The sequence below is a fragment of the Toxorhynchites rutilus genome, chromosome 2, assembly GCF_029784135.1.
Source record: "Toxorhynchites rutilus septentrionalis strain SRP chromosome 2, ASM2978413v1, whole genome shotgun sequence".
Classification (NCBI taxonomy): Eukaryota; Metazoa; Arthropoda; class Insecta; order Diptera; family Culicidae; genus Toxorhynchites; species Toxorhynchites rutilus.
Genome location: NC_073745.1, coordinates 149762476 through 149784956, shown reverse-complemented (window position 1 = coordinate 149784956; position 22481 = coordinate 149762476). Strand labels below are relative to the sequence as shown.

At 37.8% G+C, this 22481-nt stretch overlaps 1 protein-coding gene across 5 annotated transcripts; it reads right to left on the bottom strand.

Moving 5' to 3' along the window:
* Positions 1-47: 47 nt before the first annotated feature.
* On the bottom strand, positions 48-20642 carry LOC129764955 (probable lysine-specific demethylase 4B). Of its 5 annotated transcripts, XM_055764646.1 has the most exons (6): positions 20456-20642; positions 13006-13332; positions 3553-3734; positions 3372-3495; positions 1878-3306; positions 48-1769 (listed from the first exon to the last, which is right to left on the bottom strand). In XM_055764646.1, exons 2-6 carry the CDS (start codon positions 13117-13119, stop codon positions 709-711), a joined length of 2910 nt encoding a protein of 969 aa, XP_055620621.1. In that variant the 5' UTR covers positions 13120-13332; positions 20456-20642; the 3' UTR covers positions 48-708. The 5 variants fall into 5 exon arrangements, with proteins under 5 accessions (XP_055620621.1, XP_055620617.1, XP_055620618.1 ...); XM_055764642.1 differs by having other exon boundaries at positions 48-3306; positions 20456-20641; XM_055764643.1 differs by lacking the exon at positions 20456-20642 and adding an exon at positions 20223-20437 and having other exon boundaries at positions 48-3306.
* Positions 20643-22481: the final 1839 nt, after the last annotated feature.

Below are 22481 nucleotides of genomic sequence, written 5' to 3'. Positions count from 1 at the left end.
GAAAAATAACACACACTATTCTAATATCAATAAAATCGATGTAAATGCATTGTTGACACTGGTTTTCCATATATATTCGTTTAAATTCCCAATTGGCATTACATCAAACAAAAGCTTCATACATCTAAATTAACGACACACATCACACAAAACTCACAACTCAAAAACCGATGGGAAACAAACCAACAAAAGGATTTTCTCAAATCATACTGTAATACAAACAAAAGCACTTCGCTTATTTAAATTACTCGTTTAATACTAAAACAAGACAGAAGCAATACTATTCCATCGTTATCATTGGAAACGCTCAACGGAAACATTCCCAAATGCTAGTTCTCACAATCTACTCGCACTTGAAATACCTATCGGGTCGCATTAAATGTACAAAAAAAAAGATTAATTCTCAGTCACTTGCCTCATAACTTATATATTTCTTTCATCGAAAGAAAACTAAACGTAAATGAACTGAACCGAAAAAATATAATATGCTGCAGATGCCAATCGGAAAATAACCACTCTCTAAAGATATAGCAACTAACTGAAGATCGCAAAATAAAAAAAAAAGTAAGGGACATTCAAACGACACGGCTCAAATTCCTATATACAACGCACAACTTTTGTGATGGTGTGGTGGGTCCTGAATTACTTATTGAGCTAAGGTGAGAGTGAACAATGATAAAACGAAGAGATAAGATAAAATCGCTAAGTCTAATGGTTGAATTCTACTATTCGTCCATTCAGAAAACGGTTCTGATTGTTGGGCCAAACGAAGCCGGTGCCGGGGTTCATGACAGCAGGTTTCCCTTGATGATCGCTGCTGGTGATCAGCATCGCAGTGGTTTCGTTTCCAGAAGAAACCAGAGGCCCACATTCGACAAATGGCTCATTGTATAGCACTGGAGTCTGACAGGGCGCTTGGATTTCGTTACCAGCCGGGTCAAAGTAACGAAACTGTTGTACTTCTTGCTCTATCACTAACTCGTCTTGTTGATGGAGCAGGTGCTGTGGTGGTTGGTGTTGGATACTAATTGCATTTGGTGCAGCCACAGATGCAACAATTTGTAGGTTTTGAGGTTCTTGCTTAACAACTTCTGACGGCTCTGGCGGTTTTCGAACAACAATTTGTATGCTCCCTGCCGAAGTTCTTATTGTTCGACTGTTAAGCGCAGGTCCGTCCGTGTTTTGAGCAGGAGTCGCTATCACACTGCTTGCAACTGGAGACGATCTCACTTCCGATGGTCTCAACGGAGGTATCGCTATAGAGTCGTCCGTTTGTCTGACGATCGGTTGCTTCGGAGGCTGATTAGATTTCATGAATGATGTTGCCTTCTTGGGTAACGATTGTGGTAATTCCAGTCGTTTGCTTGTTTCGATAAAAGCGTTGAACGCGCTTAAGTAATCCGTTCGCTGTTTTACTGGTGTGGGCGGCTTGGGAATTTTAACAGGCGGAGGTACGTAGGACGATGGTCGATATATGGGTTTTCGTTCTTTGAATCCTAGTGTCCCATTTTCCATCTGGGGCGTGGATGGCGGAGGTGTTCTGGCTCGCGAAGCGAACGAACTATGACTCTTCACCTCACTTGCATCGATTTGTTTCACCACCAGATGCGGAATACTGCTTATTTTCTTGGCCAGATTACTATCTTGCAGCGGAAGCGTTACAGGCTTTGGTCCTACCGGACTCGCTCCGGGTTCCCGTTTCATTCCATCGCCAGGCCTGTCTATCACAGTTAATGTAAGGGATGCTGGTAGTGGCAAATTCGACTTCCCTGCAACAATCGGATCAGAGACGTTTCTACTGCAGTTACCTCCACCAACGATGTCACCGTTGCCACTGGTATCCTCGGCACCGGCCTTCTTAAGATGTGGAATCTTACCTTCAAACTTCTTATGATGCTCCAACATTTTCAGCGGTGGCGGAAGTTCCTTCATTAACTGTTTCTTTATCTTCCTCATCACTGGTGACGTCCCGCTGGTTGACTTTTTATATGGTCTCCTTGGTTTGTTCATTCGCTCCATTGCCTTTCTCTTAGACTCCGATTGGCGGAGCTCCTTTTTCTCCTGACGTTCTCGTTCTTTCTTTTCTAGTCGCTCCTGGCGTTCCCGCTCTCGTTCCTGCTCACGAACCTTTTTCTCTTCTTCACGACGCAGCCGCTTCTCGTCCAGCTTCGCTCGTCTTTCTTGCCGTTTATTCTCCCTTTCCACTTTCGCTTCACGCTGCTCTCGGGACATCCGCTTTCTGGGAGACCCAACTCGACGTTTTCCATGCGATGAATACCAATCATCGTCGTAATCGCTTCCCGCTTTCTTTTTCTTTTTTCGTTTTTTATTTTTGGAATTGCTTTCCTCCTCATCGTCCTCTTCGGAATCGAACGGATCGTACGACGATGACTTAAAGCTGTCAGAGGTGGTGTCGGATTTATTCGGAGACTTGCCATTTTCGGCATCCTCTTCCACCTCTTCTTCGTCGCCCATCGTTAGTGCTCCACTTAGAACCATCTTCACGTCATCTGGAATGTGTGGATTGTTCTGAATGTCATTCAAATCCAAATCAGGGTTCTTCTCTTTGAATGACATTTTGCGGATATTGGTCGTCGATGTGTTGCATGCCTTCTTCATTGGAGTTTTTTCACCTTCTTCGGTGAAAGATTCTATGCCCTCGTCCTTCTCACAGTCTACAAATCTCGGCGGTGGTCCAACTATATGGGAGGGATCCTCCGGATGTGGACCAAAATCAGTGCCATTCATCCACGCTTCATATTTATCCGGCTGGAAGCGCTTGACGAATGTGTCCATCGAGATTTTAACCATATCGGAACTGCAGTAACATTGGGTGGCTCTCTTCCCGTACTCGATCCAACGAGGCATCGCAAAATTAGTCGATTCTGCACAGTTAAAGCCATGATTGAAACCAGCGTGGTAACCGAACGGAAAAGTGATCATAATTTCATTCTCCTCTTGCGTAATTTTATCGAACGGTATATTGTGCTGCTTCAGAATTTGGGGACTGATCAAGGTCATCTTGTGGCGCAGATAGGCGGCACATGTTTTGAAGCTTGCTGGGAAGCAACTGTTCGCGAGCTTTTCCAGTTTACGACCGTGCTCGGGAGGCACAGCATACCACGTCTTCGGGGCTCCAAAGTGCAGATAGTTAATCGAGTACAAATCCATGTCTTCGGTGTGCCATGCAAAAGTGGTTTTCCACATGCCGAAGTACAGATAGGCGGTATTCACACCATCAATTGAGATGCCGTAATCTTGATTTACGAAATCCAGTATGGTTCCGAGACGATTGATGTTCCAGATCTGTAGCAACGAAAATTAATCAGTTATTACTGCAGGTTCAAATTAATAGAATCGAAATAGCTTACATTACAGTCCTCATCAGTAATACTCCCGCATACATCAGCACCATAAATGGGGGCCACATAGGTAACGTTTTTCCAGTATTTGCGCTCTAAATCCTCATAATCAAAGTGTTTAGGAGTTGCGTATCTGTAAGGAATCGGTAAAAAGATTAGCGCTATTTTTTAATCAAAATAACTCATTCACCTTTCCGTGTTGGCCAATTCAGAAAATTGTTTCACAGTGAGGGCATTCTTCTGGATATTGATTTGCTGATAAAGTCCTTGTTTGCCGGCAACCACTTGACATATTGGAGCCGGTATGGTAAGGTTGAGCCCATCGAGATCATAACCATTTTTTCGAGGTTTCCACTCCGGTGGTGGAATAATCTGATAAAAAAAATAAACAAAAATAATTGTTAGAATAAATTATTCTCAAACATAAAAAGTAAGGCTAGTAGGAATCGCCTCAACAACCATTAAAAACAATTATATCGGAAATGTCTCCTGCGTAAAGCAGATTTATCACTATGTCAACATCACATTTTCGTTTTTAATTTCATAATCCTAAACAAGTTACCTGACTTCGAAACTTTGTTTAATTGTTGTAAGTCCAAAACATTAGATTTGGTTCATTAGCACTCACACATATAATGCTGTCAATTTAATTGGTCAGCCACATCGCACAAACACAACCGGAAATTTGTGTTTGTTTACATTTCTTTACCCTACAGCAACACGCAAGCCTTTGCATGTGTATGTTGCTATCTTTTCGTATCGTGGTTGTCAAAATCAGCTGTGCAAAACTGCGGCCTTATTCACAAATGTAACGGGATTTCCACTTGGCAGCTACCAGGCTGTAAACGTGATAGACCGGCACTGGAAAATGGCAGTTCACACATCGCGTCATTGATGCCCGATTTTATTTTCTCGTTCGCTCTCTCTCTCATTCTCTCGGTTTCCCATTCACACTTACTGTTTACTCTCATTTTGTTCGTATCCAGGCGTTCCTAGCGAGGGACGCAGGCTTTCGATGGGTGCGCGGATATAAAGAGCCAACGGAAAAAATGTACACAAACTATTGAGTATAGTATTTTTCGTGCAGCGAAATACACGATTATCGCACACTGCTGCACACGATGATGATGCTAGACAGCGAAAACAGGTAGAAAAAATCAAAACACAACAGAGCCAGACCATGTGCTCCGTCGGGTGCGCTCGTTTCCGATGCGAGATGGCGTGCGGCTTCAGGCTTTGGTAGTGAATTTAGATTTGAAACATACAGAAATTCAGCGACGACAAACAATCGTTGCTTGTGTTTCGATGCAAATGTTCATTTGGAATACCGATGTTTTGTATCTGCCGATTCTTTGGGAATGGACGTGATTTGGGGATGGATGTAATTGATGTAATAAACTCGAAGTTATTTAAAAATTGAAGTTGTAAAGCTATTTGAAATAGTAACAGCGACAAGACAGATTTAGAGAATATATTCATATTCCATGGATGTGTAAGTTTTTTAATAAACATTATCTTGCGAGTCAATTAATCAACAAATTTACATGAAATTTAGATTCTTCGATGACATAAATGTTGCTAGAGAAACTTCGCCGTCTCAACGTTGTATTACTTGCGTCATATTTATTAGTACAGTAGAACCGCGATTATCCGCGAAATGGTCTGGCTAGGTCACTGCGAATAACGAAAACCGCGGATAACGTGATATACGACTAAAAATGAGGTGTAAACACGAAATAAAGACATGCTCCTCGCCGACTGGCGGCTGCGCTTAATGCTTTTCGCCCTATCGGACGGGAGCTATTCCAGGCAGTTTTTGCCGATTGAACGTTTTTCTGAATAATTCACTTTCGTTTGTACAAATATGATCTGGCAGAATCATTTCCCATAGTGGCATTCGTTTGTTGTTACATGCTACGAATCATGACACAATGACACAATAACTATGAGGCAGTCTAGTGCGGATCACCGGTTGTACGCGCCGGCGTGGACATGTTAATCAAATGTTCTAGGATGGCACTAACGTTCCCAGTGGAACTTTTGCCGTCTCAATGTAGGTTTTACTTGTGTCATTTTTTTTTTAGTAGTACTTAGTTGAGATTTCTACGCCAGATAACACGCCTTGAATGTATTCTGAAATGGCAAGCTCTAGAATACGCGTGACCACGGTGCAAATCGGAAGTTATTGCATTGACGAAAAATCCCATGGCAGGAAGGGAAATCGAACCCGAATCCCCGACATGATAATGTGGGACGCCAACCACTCGGCCAAGGTGCACTTATCTTATGTTTTTCAGATGCCGCATACGAGGGCGGTCCGATAAGTACTTAGCCTCATCGCCCGATGATGTCAGTATCGCAAGAGAGATTACTTATCGTGTAGTACATTCTCGTAAACGGATACTGTCAAAATTTCGGACTCGTAGCCACGGCCAAATTGGTCGAACTACACTACGAACTGCTGCCCTATCCACCGTATTCCCCAGATTTGGCCCCGTGCCACTTTTTTTGTTTCCAAACTTGAAAAAGTCACTCGCCGGGCGGAAATTTGAGTCGAATGAGGAAGTCATCGCCGCCACGGAGGCCTACTTTGCAGACCTCGAGAAAACGTATTTTTCAGATGGATTCAAGAAGTTGGAGCATCGCTGGGTCAAGTGTATCGAGCTAAAAGGAGACTATGTTGAGAAATAAATCGCCACTTTTCCAAAATTTTTGTTTTTTTTGTTGTAGGCTAAGTACTTATCGGACTGCCCTCGTATAATAATTTTTATTATTCTAATTCTACAAGGGTTATCCATTAAGCACGTTATAGGTTATTCAGGGAAAATAACCACTTCCGCTCTTGTCACACTTGATTCATAGTACAATGGCTTTGATCTGTGGTACAATTTTGCCGGAAACAATAATCCTCTATACGGCCATAATAATATGGTCTTCATACCCTTAGTGGTGACCAACGTTTCCCCGCATGATTTTAGTATCACCATTTTTATACCTTATTTGAATTGTAATATAACATTTTGAAATAATAAGTAAACTTTCTGAAAAATAATTGTGGGAAACATTCTCAAGATCGATGTTTACACAATGAAATGCTTCAATTTTGTATAAATTGTGTTTGATTGAACCCCATGCTTAAGGTGACCGTCTCACCCCGTCCTCCTATAATTTTCGTCAAAAAGAGAGTACTATTTGTTTGTGGTGAACTTTTGATATAGGGGTCTTCGTAGCCACATTGGTTGCGCGTTCGCTTACTAAGTGAACAATCGTGAGTTCAAAACTCAGGGCCCTCAATTAACTATCTTTGTGTGTTATCATAGAATAACTACGTCCACACAACAATCATCAGTGATGGAGATCGGATGGTTGGATCCTCTCTTCATCCATACAAGTTCAAATGCTTGCAATAAGAAAAATCGAGTAGTTGTGCCCATAATAACATAACAATGATCATATCAACCGTCTTTGCTATCTGGTTTAATTGAAAAATTGATGTTAGATGCAATTTGTATAGATACGATAAACAAGTAACATGTACATGATTAAATTCGGCGCTGTTACAGTTAAAATATTAATGAACCTAGAAAAACCTAGAAAAAATAAATAACCAAATGGGATAAAAAAATCTTTTATATTTTTAAACATACACCCTTATTATTATTGACGGCCGTGTCTGACTTTCGTTTGAACGGCTAGATTCGAACAGTTTCGAAAAATATATTCTTTTGTTCGTACTAATTCATTCACACGAATCTTTTTCGAACCCCTTCTACACTGCGTTTCACAACTATAGAACCACTATTTTTTTCTGAGTTTCCAGAGATATGTAAGAAGTCGGTTGAATCGAAGTATATAGTGTAGGATATAATAACTATCTTCATTTGAAAGACTGGCCATTTGAACTTTATTGTTGTGTTCAGGCGCGAAACAATAAAAAAACTAAAATTCCAGTGTTTCATAACTATAGAACCAGATGGAAAAAGTCTCACTCCTTTACAAATTTAACGTCAATTTCGCCTGAATTACAATAAGTTTCTAATTCTTAGACCATTTTTAGTTCTCAATCAGTTGAAATAACCCATTCGGTGTGGTTTCGACCAAGCCGCGCCATGTTGTAATGTGTATCACGATCTACGCAGAGGATACTGACCGTTCAAGCTCTTCAAATCACTCATACTGCTTGTAAGCTGCATCTACTATACGTACGATCACTCCTCATAAGTTCTTGATAGGGTTTTGATCTGGTAAACAAGTTGACCAGTCCAGAATCTGAATGTTATGAATTTGTACCAAATTACCCAATTATCAAGGTGTTTTTATGCAAAAATAGAAGTAACAGATTCTGAAGTACTTCATTGCTCTTCTGACTGTATATTGGTGTTGATGAAAAGCTATCTGAACCAGGCCGTTTTGAAAATATTTTCCTTAAACCATCAAACTGCCGCCTGCACAATTACGTGTTGAAAAATTACATGACACGTTCCGTAAGTCCTTCCAGTATGAAGAAATTCTATTCAAGTTGGATTTCTTTTTTATCACAGAAGGTCTCCTTAAATAGGGAAACCCATGGGATTAGCTCCCACATTAGATTTAGGACCCAGATGGCATTTTTATGGTTTGGGGAGAATATCCTCAAAAAGGACTGGTTTAGGTAACTTTACCATGAACACAAACGAACAGTCAGAAGTGCAACGAAGTACTTCAGAATAATTTACTGAAGTTTTTACATCAAAAACATTGGGTAATTTGGTATCAATTCATAGAATCCGGAAAGTTATGGCATGATTTGATGAATAAGGGCTTCAGATTCTGGACTAGTCAGCTTGTTTACCAGATCAAAATCCTATCAAGAACTTATGAGGAGTGATCGTACGAATAGTAAGAGCAGCTTACAAACAGTATGAGTGATTTGAAGAGCTTGAACGGTCAGTATCCTCTGCGTAGAACGTGATACACACTACAACATGGCGCGGCTTGGTTTAAACCACACCGAATGGGTTATTTGAACTCATTGAGAACTAAAGATGGCCTAAGAATTAGAAACTTATTGTAATTCATGTGAAATTGACATTAATTTTGTAAAGGAGATTTTTGAGATTTTTCCCATCTGGTTCTATAGTTATGAAACACTGGAATTTTAGTTTTTTTTTATTGTTTCGCGCCTGAACACAACAATAAATTTCACATGGCCAGTCTTTTAAATGAAGATAGTTATTATATCATACACTATATACTTCGATTCAACCGACTTCTTAATATCTCTGGAAACTCTGAAAAAATGAGTGATTCTATAGTTGTGAAACGCAGTGTAGCACTCAACTTCAAGTTCGTTTCTCTCGAAATCATAAACATGGCACATAGTCCGGTCTGACTTCAGACCGGCCATATAACGGTGACGGGGCGACGTTCTATTCGCTCGAAAGTGAGAATTATGGGGATAGTCTCCTTTTACGCTTACACACTTCGTAAAACGCTGCTCTAATTTGTTGATCCCATCCGAAATAAAAGGATTTGTCCAAGTCTGAAAAATAGCCATTCGTTTATGCAATCACTTCCTCGTTTGAAAAAAAAATTACCTTCAGACATTTCTTCAAATTGGAGAACGAATAGTAGTCCGAGGGAGCCAAGTCTGGAGTATAGGGAGGATGTGAAACGAACTGAAACCTTATTTTCATGACTCTGCAATCACAGCTGCTGAGGCGTGAGTTAATGCGTTGTCGTAATAGAAAACATAAACTTCGACCTCATCGATTCAAACGAATGCCAAACACAAAGAAACGGACCGACCTAGCTGAAACTTGCCGTGTGTTCTTCCGAAAGATATCACTAACTAAACATAACCTCGCTACGCGCTTCTGGTACCATCTCTCTGATTTGGACTTTTCCAACAATCCTCGTAGCTTAAAAAGACGAAATGCAATGGCCTGTAACCAATGATGACGTTGGATAGTTCTTAGATGTTTGGATATCCATCCGGAAGCTTTATTTTACGATTTGCGATTAAAATTCTGCAGCAGGCTCGCACGAATTGGAAGCGTTCCCACTTCCCAAACATTTATTCTGTTGTGTATTTGTTTTCCAAGTAGTGCTATCAAAACGAGCACCTCACGTTTTCAGGCCTCAGCGATGGCCAATTTTTGTTTTACCAACACTATATGATGTTAGGGAAGTGTGGAGTGGAGTGAAATATGGCAAAACATCGGAACGTTTAAAAAATAGCTATGCACTTTTTGTGCAATTCAGTTGCATCAGTTCTTTCGGAACGCCAATTATTAAAAGGAGGGCAAACCAATACTGGGGAACGAATGCGATTCCGAACAAGACAAGATCTTACTCGTGCAATCGACTGATGAAAACGTTAGATTTTGCTGAACCTCTGTACTCTTCAAAGCACTGAATTGCGGATAAAGTGCGATTTTACGTTGTATTTTATTAGTACATTTCGCACTGAGAAAGTGAAATCACAACAACGATTAAAGAATGACAACGCTCCGCTCTTACAGAATATTGCACCAGGTAAGAATCAAAATAAATGTCATTTGCATTCCATTCACGTCTCGCTTCAGTCAGTGAGCAGTCAAAGGTCTTCCTTAAGGCTAAGGGTTGATTTCAAGATGTCACACACTGCAATGCTGAGCGTCAAATCAGCCGAAAAACAGTAAATTATAACGCGACCCTCTTCGATTTTATTAAACCTTTGTACGTATGATGGAACCTAACCAAAATTACAATTTTCATATATGACCAATTAAAATCATTGATCTTTTCTTAAAACATCGTTACTCAAAATCCAGATGTCTGATTAAAATATGATGTTTGACAAAGTTGTTGGGACATCAATGAACTATTTAGTAAAAATAACAATTTAAACTTTTAAAAAAATCCCATTGAACTCGTGACATCTGCTATATGCAGTTGATCTATATGTTTGTGAAACGGACTAGCATAAGAATTTATTGCTTTTGTGTGTTTTTTTTTTCTTTTTCGTTATTAGTTTGTTTGTCTTGTCCCCTCATCTCACCGTCGCCCACCCTCGACAGATAGTCGAACACCAGATGCTATCCCTGGTCTTTATGCACAATGCTACAGTGCGTGCGGCAACTCTCGGTTGAGACAACGATACCTCATATCCATATCCCTAACCTGATCCATCCCACAAAAATTGTTGCCCCTCTAACCTCGAGTAAACCGCGAGTAATCGGTCGAAGCCTACTAAACATAGATTTAAGTTGAAATTCTGTAAAAACAAATCATAAATTAGTGGCTCCGCAAAGCTCATGCGATTGAGCCTCACAAATAAATGAATTGGAAAAAAAATCCCATTCAAAAATTGAATTTAAGATTCAATACTTTTATACCTCAAAATGTCCCCCTTCCCTTCGATATTTTTTTTTGTATATTTTTATTGGAAACCCCTTCCAATTTAGCAAAGTTTGACGAAAAGTGGCTCACCAAAGTGAAGATATGAGTGCTCAAATGTCAGTGTATTGCATATTGTATATTTTACAACGTTTTGAAACGTTTCACATAAAGAATGCAACAAGTAAACAAAACTACATTAAAAATTGCGAGATGGCAGCGATGGCTATCCTAAACAGCTAAATATATTTAACGATCAAAATCATTTTCGACTCGAGTTGTGTAAATGGGCTCATTTCCGAATGACTACGTCAACATAACAGTCATTAGTAATGGATATCCAGCTTCTCTGCGCTCTCATATGTTCTGCTGCTTGTAGTGGAAGGTCGGAAAAGACAGAAAAGGTGAGAAAAATGGACACCTATGATTGACAAATAACATTTTTATTTTTCAAATTTTAATGGTGTACAAAAATACAGTGTATTAATACTTTTGACACTTACTGTATACACCTAGCTGGCCTCTTGTTAAAATTGTAAATAATAACAAAAAAGTAGTGTTTTGCCATCACTTTTATTCCAGTGTATCGAACTCAACTTGAATTTCAAAATACAGGTCGGATTCGATTATCTGGAACGTCATTTTTGGGAAAAAGTGCAAACCCTGAAAAGGGTCACCCTACCGAAAAAATTAAAAAAAAAATACGGGTCCAATATTTTGCGATAAAAAACAAAACTACTACTAAAAATCTGAGAACCTCTATATCGGTTTGGCATGGAATGGCTGTATAAATGAAAATGGAAAGCCAAATGTGTGCTAAGCGCGAAACCCGAGGGAAAAATCGTCCGATTTGTGCCTCCTTTTTTGTTGTTGTATTCGTCTCTCTCCGTAGCAGTGGCGTCCACTGGGAGGTGCGGGTGCAAATCGACTCTTCCGCCCCGGGTGCGACACAGACTCTTCCCTGGGTGCAAATGTTTCTATTTTTCTGGCGAAAGCAGCGGTGCAAATCAACTTTTCCGCCCCGGCTTCGAAAGCCTCACTCGACGCCACTGGTCCGTAGATCAATTTTATGGTGAGAAATAATTTTGATTTTTTTTAAACTTTGAGAGAAATTTCAAAAATAAACCCCATATGTACTACGATGACATCGTTGTTAGTCGAATTAGATTTCGCGTTTGCCAAGTTGAGCTTCGTGAGCTGTTGGTGTGAACCGAAAATGGCAAAAGATTCTCAGGTCGAATGACGCGCTTTGAAAATAAAAATGATTAATGAAAATTTACTTTTCTGTATCAAACATGTATTCCATATAACTGAGAAACATGTTATTCGCAAGTGAATCAAGAATCTTGAACGAAAATTGTATCTGAAAATAAATTTATATTATAATGATGATTTTTGGTAGAAGTACTAGGGAAATTTATAGTGGAAAGAAAATTGTAAAGGGCCAATTAGATAACCAATTAATGGAGAGTTCTACGATTGAATTCACGAACGTTCGCTTATTAAAAAAATCTGAATGTTCGAAAGAATTCAAAATATCAAAAAATCAATTTTGAGCGGGACGAAGTTCGTCGGGTCAGCTAATTTTAAATAAAAGTAAATTGATTATCCGGAATGAAAAACTATCAAAAAAGAAAAACAAGGAAAGAAAGAAAAGCTATGTCTTTACTGGGAAATGTTATTATTTTTTATCACTGTCGGCAAGAGACCAAAAATCCCATTTATGTTTTTTTTCGACTTCATATACATCGGGAAAATTTCCTGCCAAATATTTCATGAGAATTTCCTCGTAAATAAAACATTCAATACTCCCGGATAATGCGTAAAGATAAATTGTGAAAAATAATGATACATTTTATTAGTAATAGTCAGACTTTTCGATTCGGTTCTAGTAATAATGGCCTTCGTAATAAAAATATTTTGACAGCACGGGTAATTACACGATGAAAAATCAGCGAAATACACCATAATCGAAGAATAATTTAAATGAAGCATGCAAGAAGAAGCACAAATCTAAAAGTCGGCAGAAAGAGTTGGTATCAAACGGACTTTCATGAATATTGCGAAATTGACTTAAAGACTTAAAGTTGAACATAAAATCTATAGTTGTACCTTAGGAACTTATTGAACAAACGAAATTCAATTTTTACGGATGGTAACTAAACGCGGACCATAAAACCTTCAAAATCCGTCTTCTTTGTATACTCTGAACTTTCATTAACCTCATTGCACAAGATGCAACCACGATTATGTTCTATGCCACTTATGACGATACGATGCTCACCTTAGCTAATCCGGCCTTATGCGCACCCTGCGATTCGATGTACTCAATGTATTTGGCAAAATCCTTAAACTCTTCCCACGTTGGTCGGAACACTTGAATTTTTACTTCGCCCATGTTGTATGATGTTTTTTTTGTTGCTATTCACTTTTTGATCTATAAATTTTTGATGCTTGTTACAGTATCATCTGGAGATAGCAGCAGCAGCAACAGATGCAACACACTCTCAGCTAGGGTTGAACTCGCTTCCGAGATGACACAAATTTAATAGTAGTTTATTAAGTTAACACACATACTTCTTTTCAGCACATCTATTTTCGAGTGTTGCTTCTGTAGAGAAAGAGAAGAAGAGAAAACATTAGTTAATAGTGTGTTATAGAAACGAAGAATGAGAGAACTGCAATGGATGCGAGATGACTATAAAGGTATTAGGGTGGGTTTAGAGCAGGTGTATGACTAAACCGTCAAATCCCTCATATTGCCAGTGTACCCAATACAGTAATCGTTCGCTAACTGGTCCTGGTTTAACTGGTCTGCTGTTTAACTGGGCGAACATTAATTGGTCCTTGGACCAGTTAAAAAGCAGAATTTCGTAAACAATCGACGCCATATTCAAATGGAAGATTTGCTGTGAGGGGCATTCGAATGTAATTTGAAATGTCATGAAAACATTGGTTAAATTACAGAAAAATAATTTCCTCAAATTATATTTCATACCTGTTGTCGCACTCAATGCGAAACTTCCATTGGAATCCTTTTGTTTATCCAATTTCATGATCAACGCGAATCAAACAATCGATTGAAGTTCTCCTCGATTGTATTTGACGTTTAACATGCCGGACCAGTTAAAACGCGAATGTCGATAACTGGTCTTCCCTTTTCGCCCAGTTAGTGAATGTTTACTGTATTGCTGCGGTTCACTGACGTTTTGGTTCTGTCAATCACTGTTGTTTACCACTCGGTCCGGTTATATAGTCGAATAGTGGCTAACTTTAAACTCCATGTTAAATGTGAACACCTCCATGTGAAACCGAAATATGAATATCGCTCATGCAGTTAGAAGTAAAGCAGTGCATTTTTCTTTATTTTTACTATCTCCGTGATTTCAACGATTTCAATCCTCGCTAATGATATGTAGGTAAACAAATAACGCCATATTTTATTTGATTTTGGGCAGCCTATATTCAATTGATGTCTAACCCCTGGTTTAGACTAGTGATATATTCGGGTGAAGAAATATGATAAGATTTATAGAAATTGCATCAACCGTTTACACTAGCGCGAACTTATATAATTAATATATTCATATTTTCGGTGAAATTATTCATCTGAAGTAGAACTGCATCCAACTTTAGTGATTTCTCACCAGTGAGAAATTCACCAGCGTTTACATATGCCTGAATTTATTCTATACATTCTATACATATATACCATTAGCATTGAACATTAAACGGTCACGCAAGCTTTGATTCGTTTCTATATCTTTTTGACCTTTTTGAATCCACAACTCGTTCGGGAGAAGATCGCCTCTACAGGTCGCATTGGTTCTACAGGTCGATGACGAACGAGAAAAATGTCTTAACTTGGATGGGATATTCGCGTCTCGACGGTAAACTTAATTGTTTCTGCTGTCGTTTATTTGCTAAAACAGACAATCCAGTTTTGTTTCTGGCAATGGTAGAAGCTGTCACCAAAATTGTCAAACCACGAAAATTCCTATGAACATCCACGTTACCTGGAAACATGGAAATCTATTGAAATGAGACAGAAAAGCCAATTCCAAATGAAATCGTTCTAAAAATGCAGATTTTAAAATTTTAAAAACATGTATTTTTGATTCGAATGAAAGTTTGTATTCCGTTTGGGTTGGAGGAAATATGAGTTTTCCAAAGCAATTGGGATTTTTTTGACTCAAGTGTAACATTTGAAAAGGCCGTATCGATTTTAGTAAGAGAAATCTTTGATAATTTATATCTCACAAACAATGAGTCGTACCGAAATAGTGTCTTAGAAAGAGTTACGATTATTGATGTTAAAATGTGAACAAATATACACTGAGAAAAAAATAATATTCTTTTTTATTTACAAAAAAAAATAATTTGCAATATCTAAAATATGATTTCTTTTAAATTTAAAAAAAAATCATATAAAATAGAAGTTATGTAGAAAATTTCAGGATTCATAATTTGTGCATCAGAATTCATAATTTGTGCCTAAAAATGGTTGTTAACGTACACAAATTCGAAATTTCATAAAAATTCGATGTTCCACAAAGTTCGTCAAAAATAGCTTTACTATATTGTACTCATTTTTCAAATTTTCCACATAACTTCGATTTTATATAAAAATTTAAAAAAGAATTTAAAAATACATATTTTAGATATTACAAATTAAAGTTTTTTTTGTAAATAAAAAAAAGTACTATTTTTTTCTCAGTCTATATTTTTTTCACGTTTTAACATCAATACTCTGTAACTCTTTCTAAGACACTACAGTAGAACACCGATTATCCGCCAAATAGTGGGGCAAGGTCATCGCGTATAACGAAAATCGCGGATAACGCAATAGAAGGCTAAAAATGAGGTGCAAACACGAAAAAAAAATATTTTAGCATGAAAACTATGTTTCATCAATACAGAAATTATGGAACTATCCAGCTGTAAGGTCGTGTACATCAGTGGTCAGGTAATGTGAAGGCCATGACCAAAACAAAAAAGCACGACTCTACCACTCACTGACAAATTTCGGGAAGGTTTAAAGAATTACTAGGGAATCCGCTCGCGGATAATCGAGGTTCTACTGTATTTCGGTACGACTCATAGTTTTTGAGAGATTTATAAGAGAAATCTTTCTCGTACTAAAATCGATATGCCCTATTGAAAAGTTACACTTAAGTAAAAAAATTCCCCATTGCTTTGGAAAACTCATATTTCCTCCAACCCATACGGGAATACAAACTTTCATTCGAATCAAAAATACTCATGTTTTGTCATTTGTCGATTTCATTTGGAATTACTCTGAAGACAAATAAAATCATTGACGTTGGAGTTGTATTGGCGCTTGGTGTAGAGAAGTAGAGGGTTGTTTTACATCGTTTGTTGGACATAACATTGGTCTTGCCCAGGCAGAACCTTCCTTTCAGAGGTCACGATGAAGATGAGGAATCGTTAAAAAAAAGGTAACTTCCTTGAATCGGTTGTATTGATCTCAAAGTAGGAAACGGTTCTGCAAGGGCATTACCTTTCACCGGAAACTCAAAATGAATTTATATAAGTTTTGGGAAATAACGTGAAGGGAACGATCGCTGCAGACAACAAGAAAGATGAGACTTAGACTGAAAAGGCATTGAAAGTTTCATACTTAAATTAGATAAAACACGATAACATTGGAAACTACATCATAATAGAGGTTAATCAGGAAGCATATGCTTTACAGAAATCGTTCGGTAACTGGGCGGTAAAGGAAGCCCAGCTATCGACATTCGCTTGCTAATTGGACCGGCATGTAAAATGTTATATAAAATCGATTGAACTTTATATCCCGAATTTGGAAAGCGACAACGGATTTTCAGATGGAAAGAACACATTTAAAATAGGAATTATGAATGAAAAATATTTTTTCTATATCAAATTAGTACTCTCTGTAAATGAAAATTATTTTTTCCTGCAAGTGGTGAAAAAATCCACTTCGAAAATTCGTGTTAAGATGATTTCGTATTATGATAGGAATAATAGAAAATTTAGAGAAAATAGGTTGTGGTCAAGACCACGTGCTTCAAGTAATTAAATAACGGCAGTTATAAAATGTCATTGGCTTCGGGTATTTTCAACAGATAGAGAATAATTGGGATCTAAAACTCGAATGTCGCCACTAGACGTAAACACGTAAATGGGAAAAAAGTGACCCTCGAATTTTCAAAAATTGACTTTTCGGCACTTGGTAGTTTTTGTCTGAAAAGTCGATTTTTGACGAAATTTTTTTTCGAGATAACAGTTAATCTCGACGTTTTATGCGATTTTAAGACATTTGGCATCAATTTTTTTTTAAATAGCGATTTATTTATTTGGGTGATTTTTCGATTTCCAGAAAACTTTAATTTTGAAATCTGCGACAATAGTAAATGAAGTCTGTATGAGCCAATATTTTGCAGAGGGTATTTTATCGTGCAAATCAACATTTTGCAGGGAGTCTCAAATCGATATGACGATTTTTATTGGCACCCTAAACCGTACGTTTTGCCTCGTATTCCGAATAAACGCCCAGTGTCGATTTTTGACAAAAAAAAATTTTCGAGTTGACAGTAGAGATTGACGATTCATGCAATTTGAAGACATTTGGCATCGAATTTTTTTTTCCGAAAACCCCGATTTCCTTTAGTCCCCCTTGGGTGATTTTTCGATTTAAAAAAAAAACTCAAGCTTTGACCGCTGTGCGACACTAGTAAATAAAGTCCGATTGAGCTGATATTTTGCATAGGGTAGTTTTTCGTGGAAATCAATATTTTTAATGAAGTTCCCTTTGAAAATTCGAGATGGAAATTTTCATTGGCACTCTACTGTACACTGATCGTTGAATTGGATAAACAAACGGTTTCCAGTGAACGGTTTGGAAGTTTTACATTAAGTGCGACAACAGGTATTGAATGCAAATTAGAGAAATATTTTTCTGTAATTTAACCCATTAACGACCGTAAAAATGATTTTTTTAACGAAAGCCATTGGCGTAATTTTGATTATTGACGCTAAAGAAACCCCAATGTTCAAGAATATTTTTTTTCTCATCTTCCATTTTCCGGGAAATCATGATCATGAACCTCACTTCACGGTGAATACGAAATGAAGTGCATTTTTTTCTCACCGAGAAATCATGAAAACAAATCATTCTTTTCTCACCGAAAAATGACGTGATCAGGACCTGACTGTTCGAAAAATCGAACATTGGCTAAAACCAAGTACAAGTACAAATACTGCGAACTAAAAGTCACTTCAATTTGCTAATATGCGGCATTCATAAATGCATTAATTTTACATTCTGGGACGAACAAGCACAGGGGAATGAAAGTCTCTAAGTATAAACCTGAATTAATCCACCTTTGGTGGGATGTGACCTTTGTTATTTCATGTACTTTTAACTTATTACCGGCGAGTTTTTTTTTCTTTTCTTTCAAACGAAAGCTATTGCTGTTATTGTTCATTGTACGTCATTGTGCGCTGCGAAAAAAAATGGCATTGAGGGTTGGCAGGTTATTATTCAGTTCAATAGAATCATCATTTAGGTTTTCTTCATCGATGCGATCGCCCACCTGATCCGGCGGAAGAATATTCACTTCTAACTGGTGTGAATCGTCCCTCGTACTGATGATTTCCTCTAACTCCTCTACACACGAAATTCTACGAACCGTCATCACCTAAGGTTATCACGGACAGAAATATAACTTTTCGATAATATTTGCCAAATTAATGAAAATTGCGCTCCTGTGGCGCTTATACTTAAATACCGCAAGTCATAAAATCGCCCTTTCGTAACAATAAAAAAATGACAAAACACTACAAACAACAAGGCAGCAACAACACAAAAGATACGTTTTGCAACAATACAACGTTTTGGCTCGGTTATTCAAAACTGCATTGGAAGATATGCTTTAATATATTCTGCGCACTGATTTTCCATGCATACCATTTGATGATTAGACAAAATGCTGTCATCGAGTTTACTTGTAACGAAGAACATAATCTATTACAATGCATGAATTGGTGTTTTTTACCAATTCATTTATTTGTGGGATGGATTGGTGTTACATGGCATTTGTTAAAATTTTTTGCTTACAAAGCAAATATATTGAATTCAATTAAATTCGAAAATTGTTTCATTCAATTAATACTTTCATCAATGCGCACAAATGGTTACTAAGCCAACGGTAGTCCCGAGTCAACTTTGCGATTATGTCATAGATATAATCCACCCATTTTATCAAAGTAATACTGTAGAAAAGTTCACATATGTTTGTATTTTATTGTTTTTTTTTTTTTTTTTGTTGAAAACAAAACACATTGTACATCGAATTTACTGCCCAATAAAGTTATACCAAATTGAATGAAATTGATGGTGAGTGGCACGTAATAAATTAAACTATCTTTTGGTGCAAAAATATTATCATTTGGTTGTTTTCCAAAGACATGAAAAATGATCAAATTTACTAAAATAATGTCATAACATCTACAATTACATTCGAATACCCCTCACAGAAAATTTTTACATTGCATATGACCTCAGTTATCTACACATTTCTGCTTTTTACATTGGCCTTCTTCTTCTTGGATGGCACTAACGTTCCTAATGGAACTTTCGCCTTCTCAACGTAGGTATTACTTGCATCATTTTTAAGTTCTTAGTCAAGATTTCTATGCTGAAAAACACGCATTGAATGTATTCTAGAGTGGCAAGCTTTAGAATACGCGTGACCACAGTGCACGCTAACCACTCGGCCCCGGGAGCATCATGCATGCCAAAAAGCCAAAAATTATAGAACGACTACTGTATAATACTTTTGAAAATTCGAGTATTCCAAATTTAATGTCCCTATCAATCAGTGGCGAAACGCAAGAAACGTTCGCAAAACAATTTTCCTAAAGTCCTAGGTCCTAGAATCTCTTCTTAAATCCTTCGCCTTGTTTCTGTATCAACTCGAATAGCAGATTAAAGAACAATGTTGTTTACAACTTTAACTCAGTGATTAGAATACGTTCTATAACAGGAATTATTTTTTGAGCTCATTGGAATACTCCAAATAGGATAAAATTTATTTACACTTATGTTAATTGAGAGCAGGAAAATGTATACCAATAGCTCGAACTTTATTTATGAAAATTGTAAAGCATCGTAAACCGGCAGAGAGATTATGACTTTAGTACAATAGTGTTATCCAACGCTTGAAAGATTCTGAAAAAGTTGCATTATAATCACGACATATTGAGTAATTCATACTCACTGAGCCAAAACCCTTAGACAAGATCAAGCATCATCCTAAATGCATTTCTTCGGCTTGATAAAGAAAACACCATACCGAGCGATGGCCTACGTGACCAAAACGCTGAAAATTATTCTGAAGGCACTTTTCTTCTCTGCCTAGCAAACGTTTCGTCTCGCCCGAAACGCATCACTATGCCCATTCCACCAACACACCAATGGAAGTAATATCAGAAAAAAATCAACATCCTTACTTTGAAATGATATCTTTTCATGGATCGAAAATCTTATTCAATAGTTGAAATTTTTGAGACAATTTATCACGGCACATTTACGTCGAACACTCGCAACTTTATTGAAAAGGCTAACAATAACCACCGAACATATGAAACAACACAGGCACAAAATGGAGGAGCTCCAATACGAAAGTCGTTCAATGATACAAACGTAGGTTAACACAAAAAAAATACGATCACGTAAAACACACCTTTTCTAAATTTTGTTCACAATTTCTGTGCTATTCGCAAGTTACGGCAAACATTTCCTGCAATATTCCAATGCATTTAGTGGCTTCGAAAAGCCATTTTTGTCGTAACTTCACTTCACAAAACTTTCCCTACACAGCACTCACGGGTCCATTCGCGAGAGATTTATTTTCTGGTCTAAAACTCACCTTCTTTTGGACGAGTTGTGCACAGCTCAATACAAGCTTGCTGCCTGCAGCGGGTAAGAGATGGGACATCGTATGTGTAGTATGTTGGCTCTGTAGGGGAAAAGAGAGCAACACAGTGGAAAATGAATTTCATCAGCACAGTGCTCGATGTCAAATTCAATTTTTGAATTTGTATTCGATGATAGTTTTTTAACGGGGGGGCGCAAAATCACTGAATGTTTTATTTACAGTGTTTTTTAAACTATCGTTTTGTATCATGAGATGTATGTAGTAGTGTTTCATTCATACGGATTTATTTAGGAATCAATGCTTTTAGCCAAAACAAAAATGTTCACGCTTGTCTCCTGTGCTTTTTTATACCCCCTCTATCAATGAGATAGAGTATAAATAATATCCACGAGAACATATTAAAATGTAATTGTTAAAAAATACGGTCACATTTCTATTCATTCATTTATGTCTTTTTTGCATTTTCAGTTGCCTGAGTTGCTGTCGGCAGAATATCTATTTTTTTCATATTATTTTATTGAATTTCTCCACTGAAATGTGGTTATTAAAAGTAACGCACATAATCTGAGAGCAATCGATTTATTTCTAATGTAAGCAGAGTTTCATTCATTTGTCCAAAATGAAAACGCTAAAAAAATGGACTAGTAATATTAAAAATGTATGAAGTTGTGTCCTTTAGAGCACATTGCAGACTTTTTTCCGGTCGATAGTTTGATTGGGTTGGGTTGCTAGTGCACACACGGAGCCAACCAAACAGTCGTGTTGGTCAAGAGTGCGCAGACTAGTCAACTGTTCTCGAACTATTCTCGACTATTCTCGAACGAATTTGTATTTAACACGTCGAGTTGCACGGTTTTATGGCGATTGTATGAACAATTTTAAACGTATTAGGACCATCGTTTCTTATTGCAATGGTAGGTATTTCTGTTTGAAAGGGAATGCTTATGAGCTTATATGCTTATATTATTTACCTTTATTATCATATGTTATACTGTCAGTCACCGGTGACTGACGCAGCCTGAACGAAAACTCAGTATCAGTCGCAGGTGACCGACGTGACAATCAACGTGTTATTTTTGTTTGACTGTTGGAGTAAGCGGTTGCACAATGAAAAGATTGTTCAGAAATATTACCATTACTCTAATACAACGGAGAAGGAAAATCAAAAAGAGATTCCGAGAGCATTGGGCGCATCCCATTCTCAGTGACTCTCACGGCACGTGTTTCGGATGCCAAAATTAAGAGTCAATTGAACTAACAACTGATAAACAATCGTCGTGTGTGCGTAGGTTGAAGTTAGCCAGTACTGATCAAACAAACGGCCGATAGTTGGCCGACAGAACAGTTTAAATGCAATCGGGAAGCCCATCAAACTTTTTTATAGACCGATACTGAATCGGTGTAGCGTGCGAATATGCATATCGCTCCGTAATGATTAAGTCGTCCGACCAAATTATTAGCCAACAAAAGTCTGCAGCTTGAGCCAATACCGATTAAACAGTCAGCCGATAGTTTGGTCGGCCGACTTCATCAGTACGGTGCGATATGCATATGCGCACGCTATGCCGATTCAGTATCGGCCGATACAAAAGTTTGATGGGTTTGTCGATAGCCTTCAAACTGTTCTGTCGGCGAACTATCGGCCGACTGTTTAAGTGCTTTCCACATACAATATCCACGCCACGTTCACGTCACGTCACGTTGCGTCAATTATTCTTCTATGTAATTCATAGGCCATATTCTCACGGCAGCGGGGCGTCAACGTGGCGTGAGTGGGGTGTGTTCACTTCTCGCAACGATATTTTAATTCACTCACGTTGCACCTTCCCAG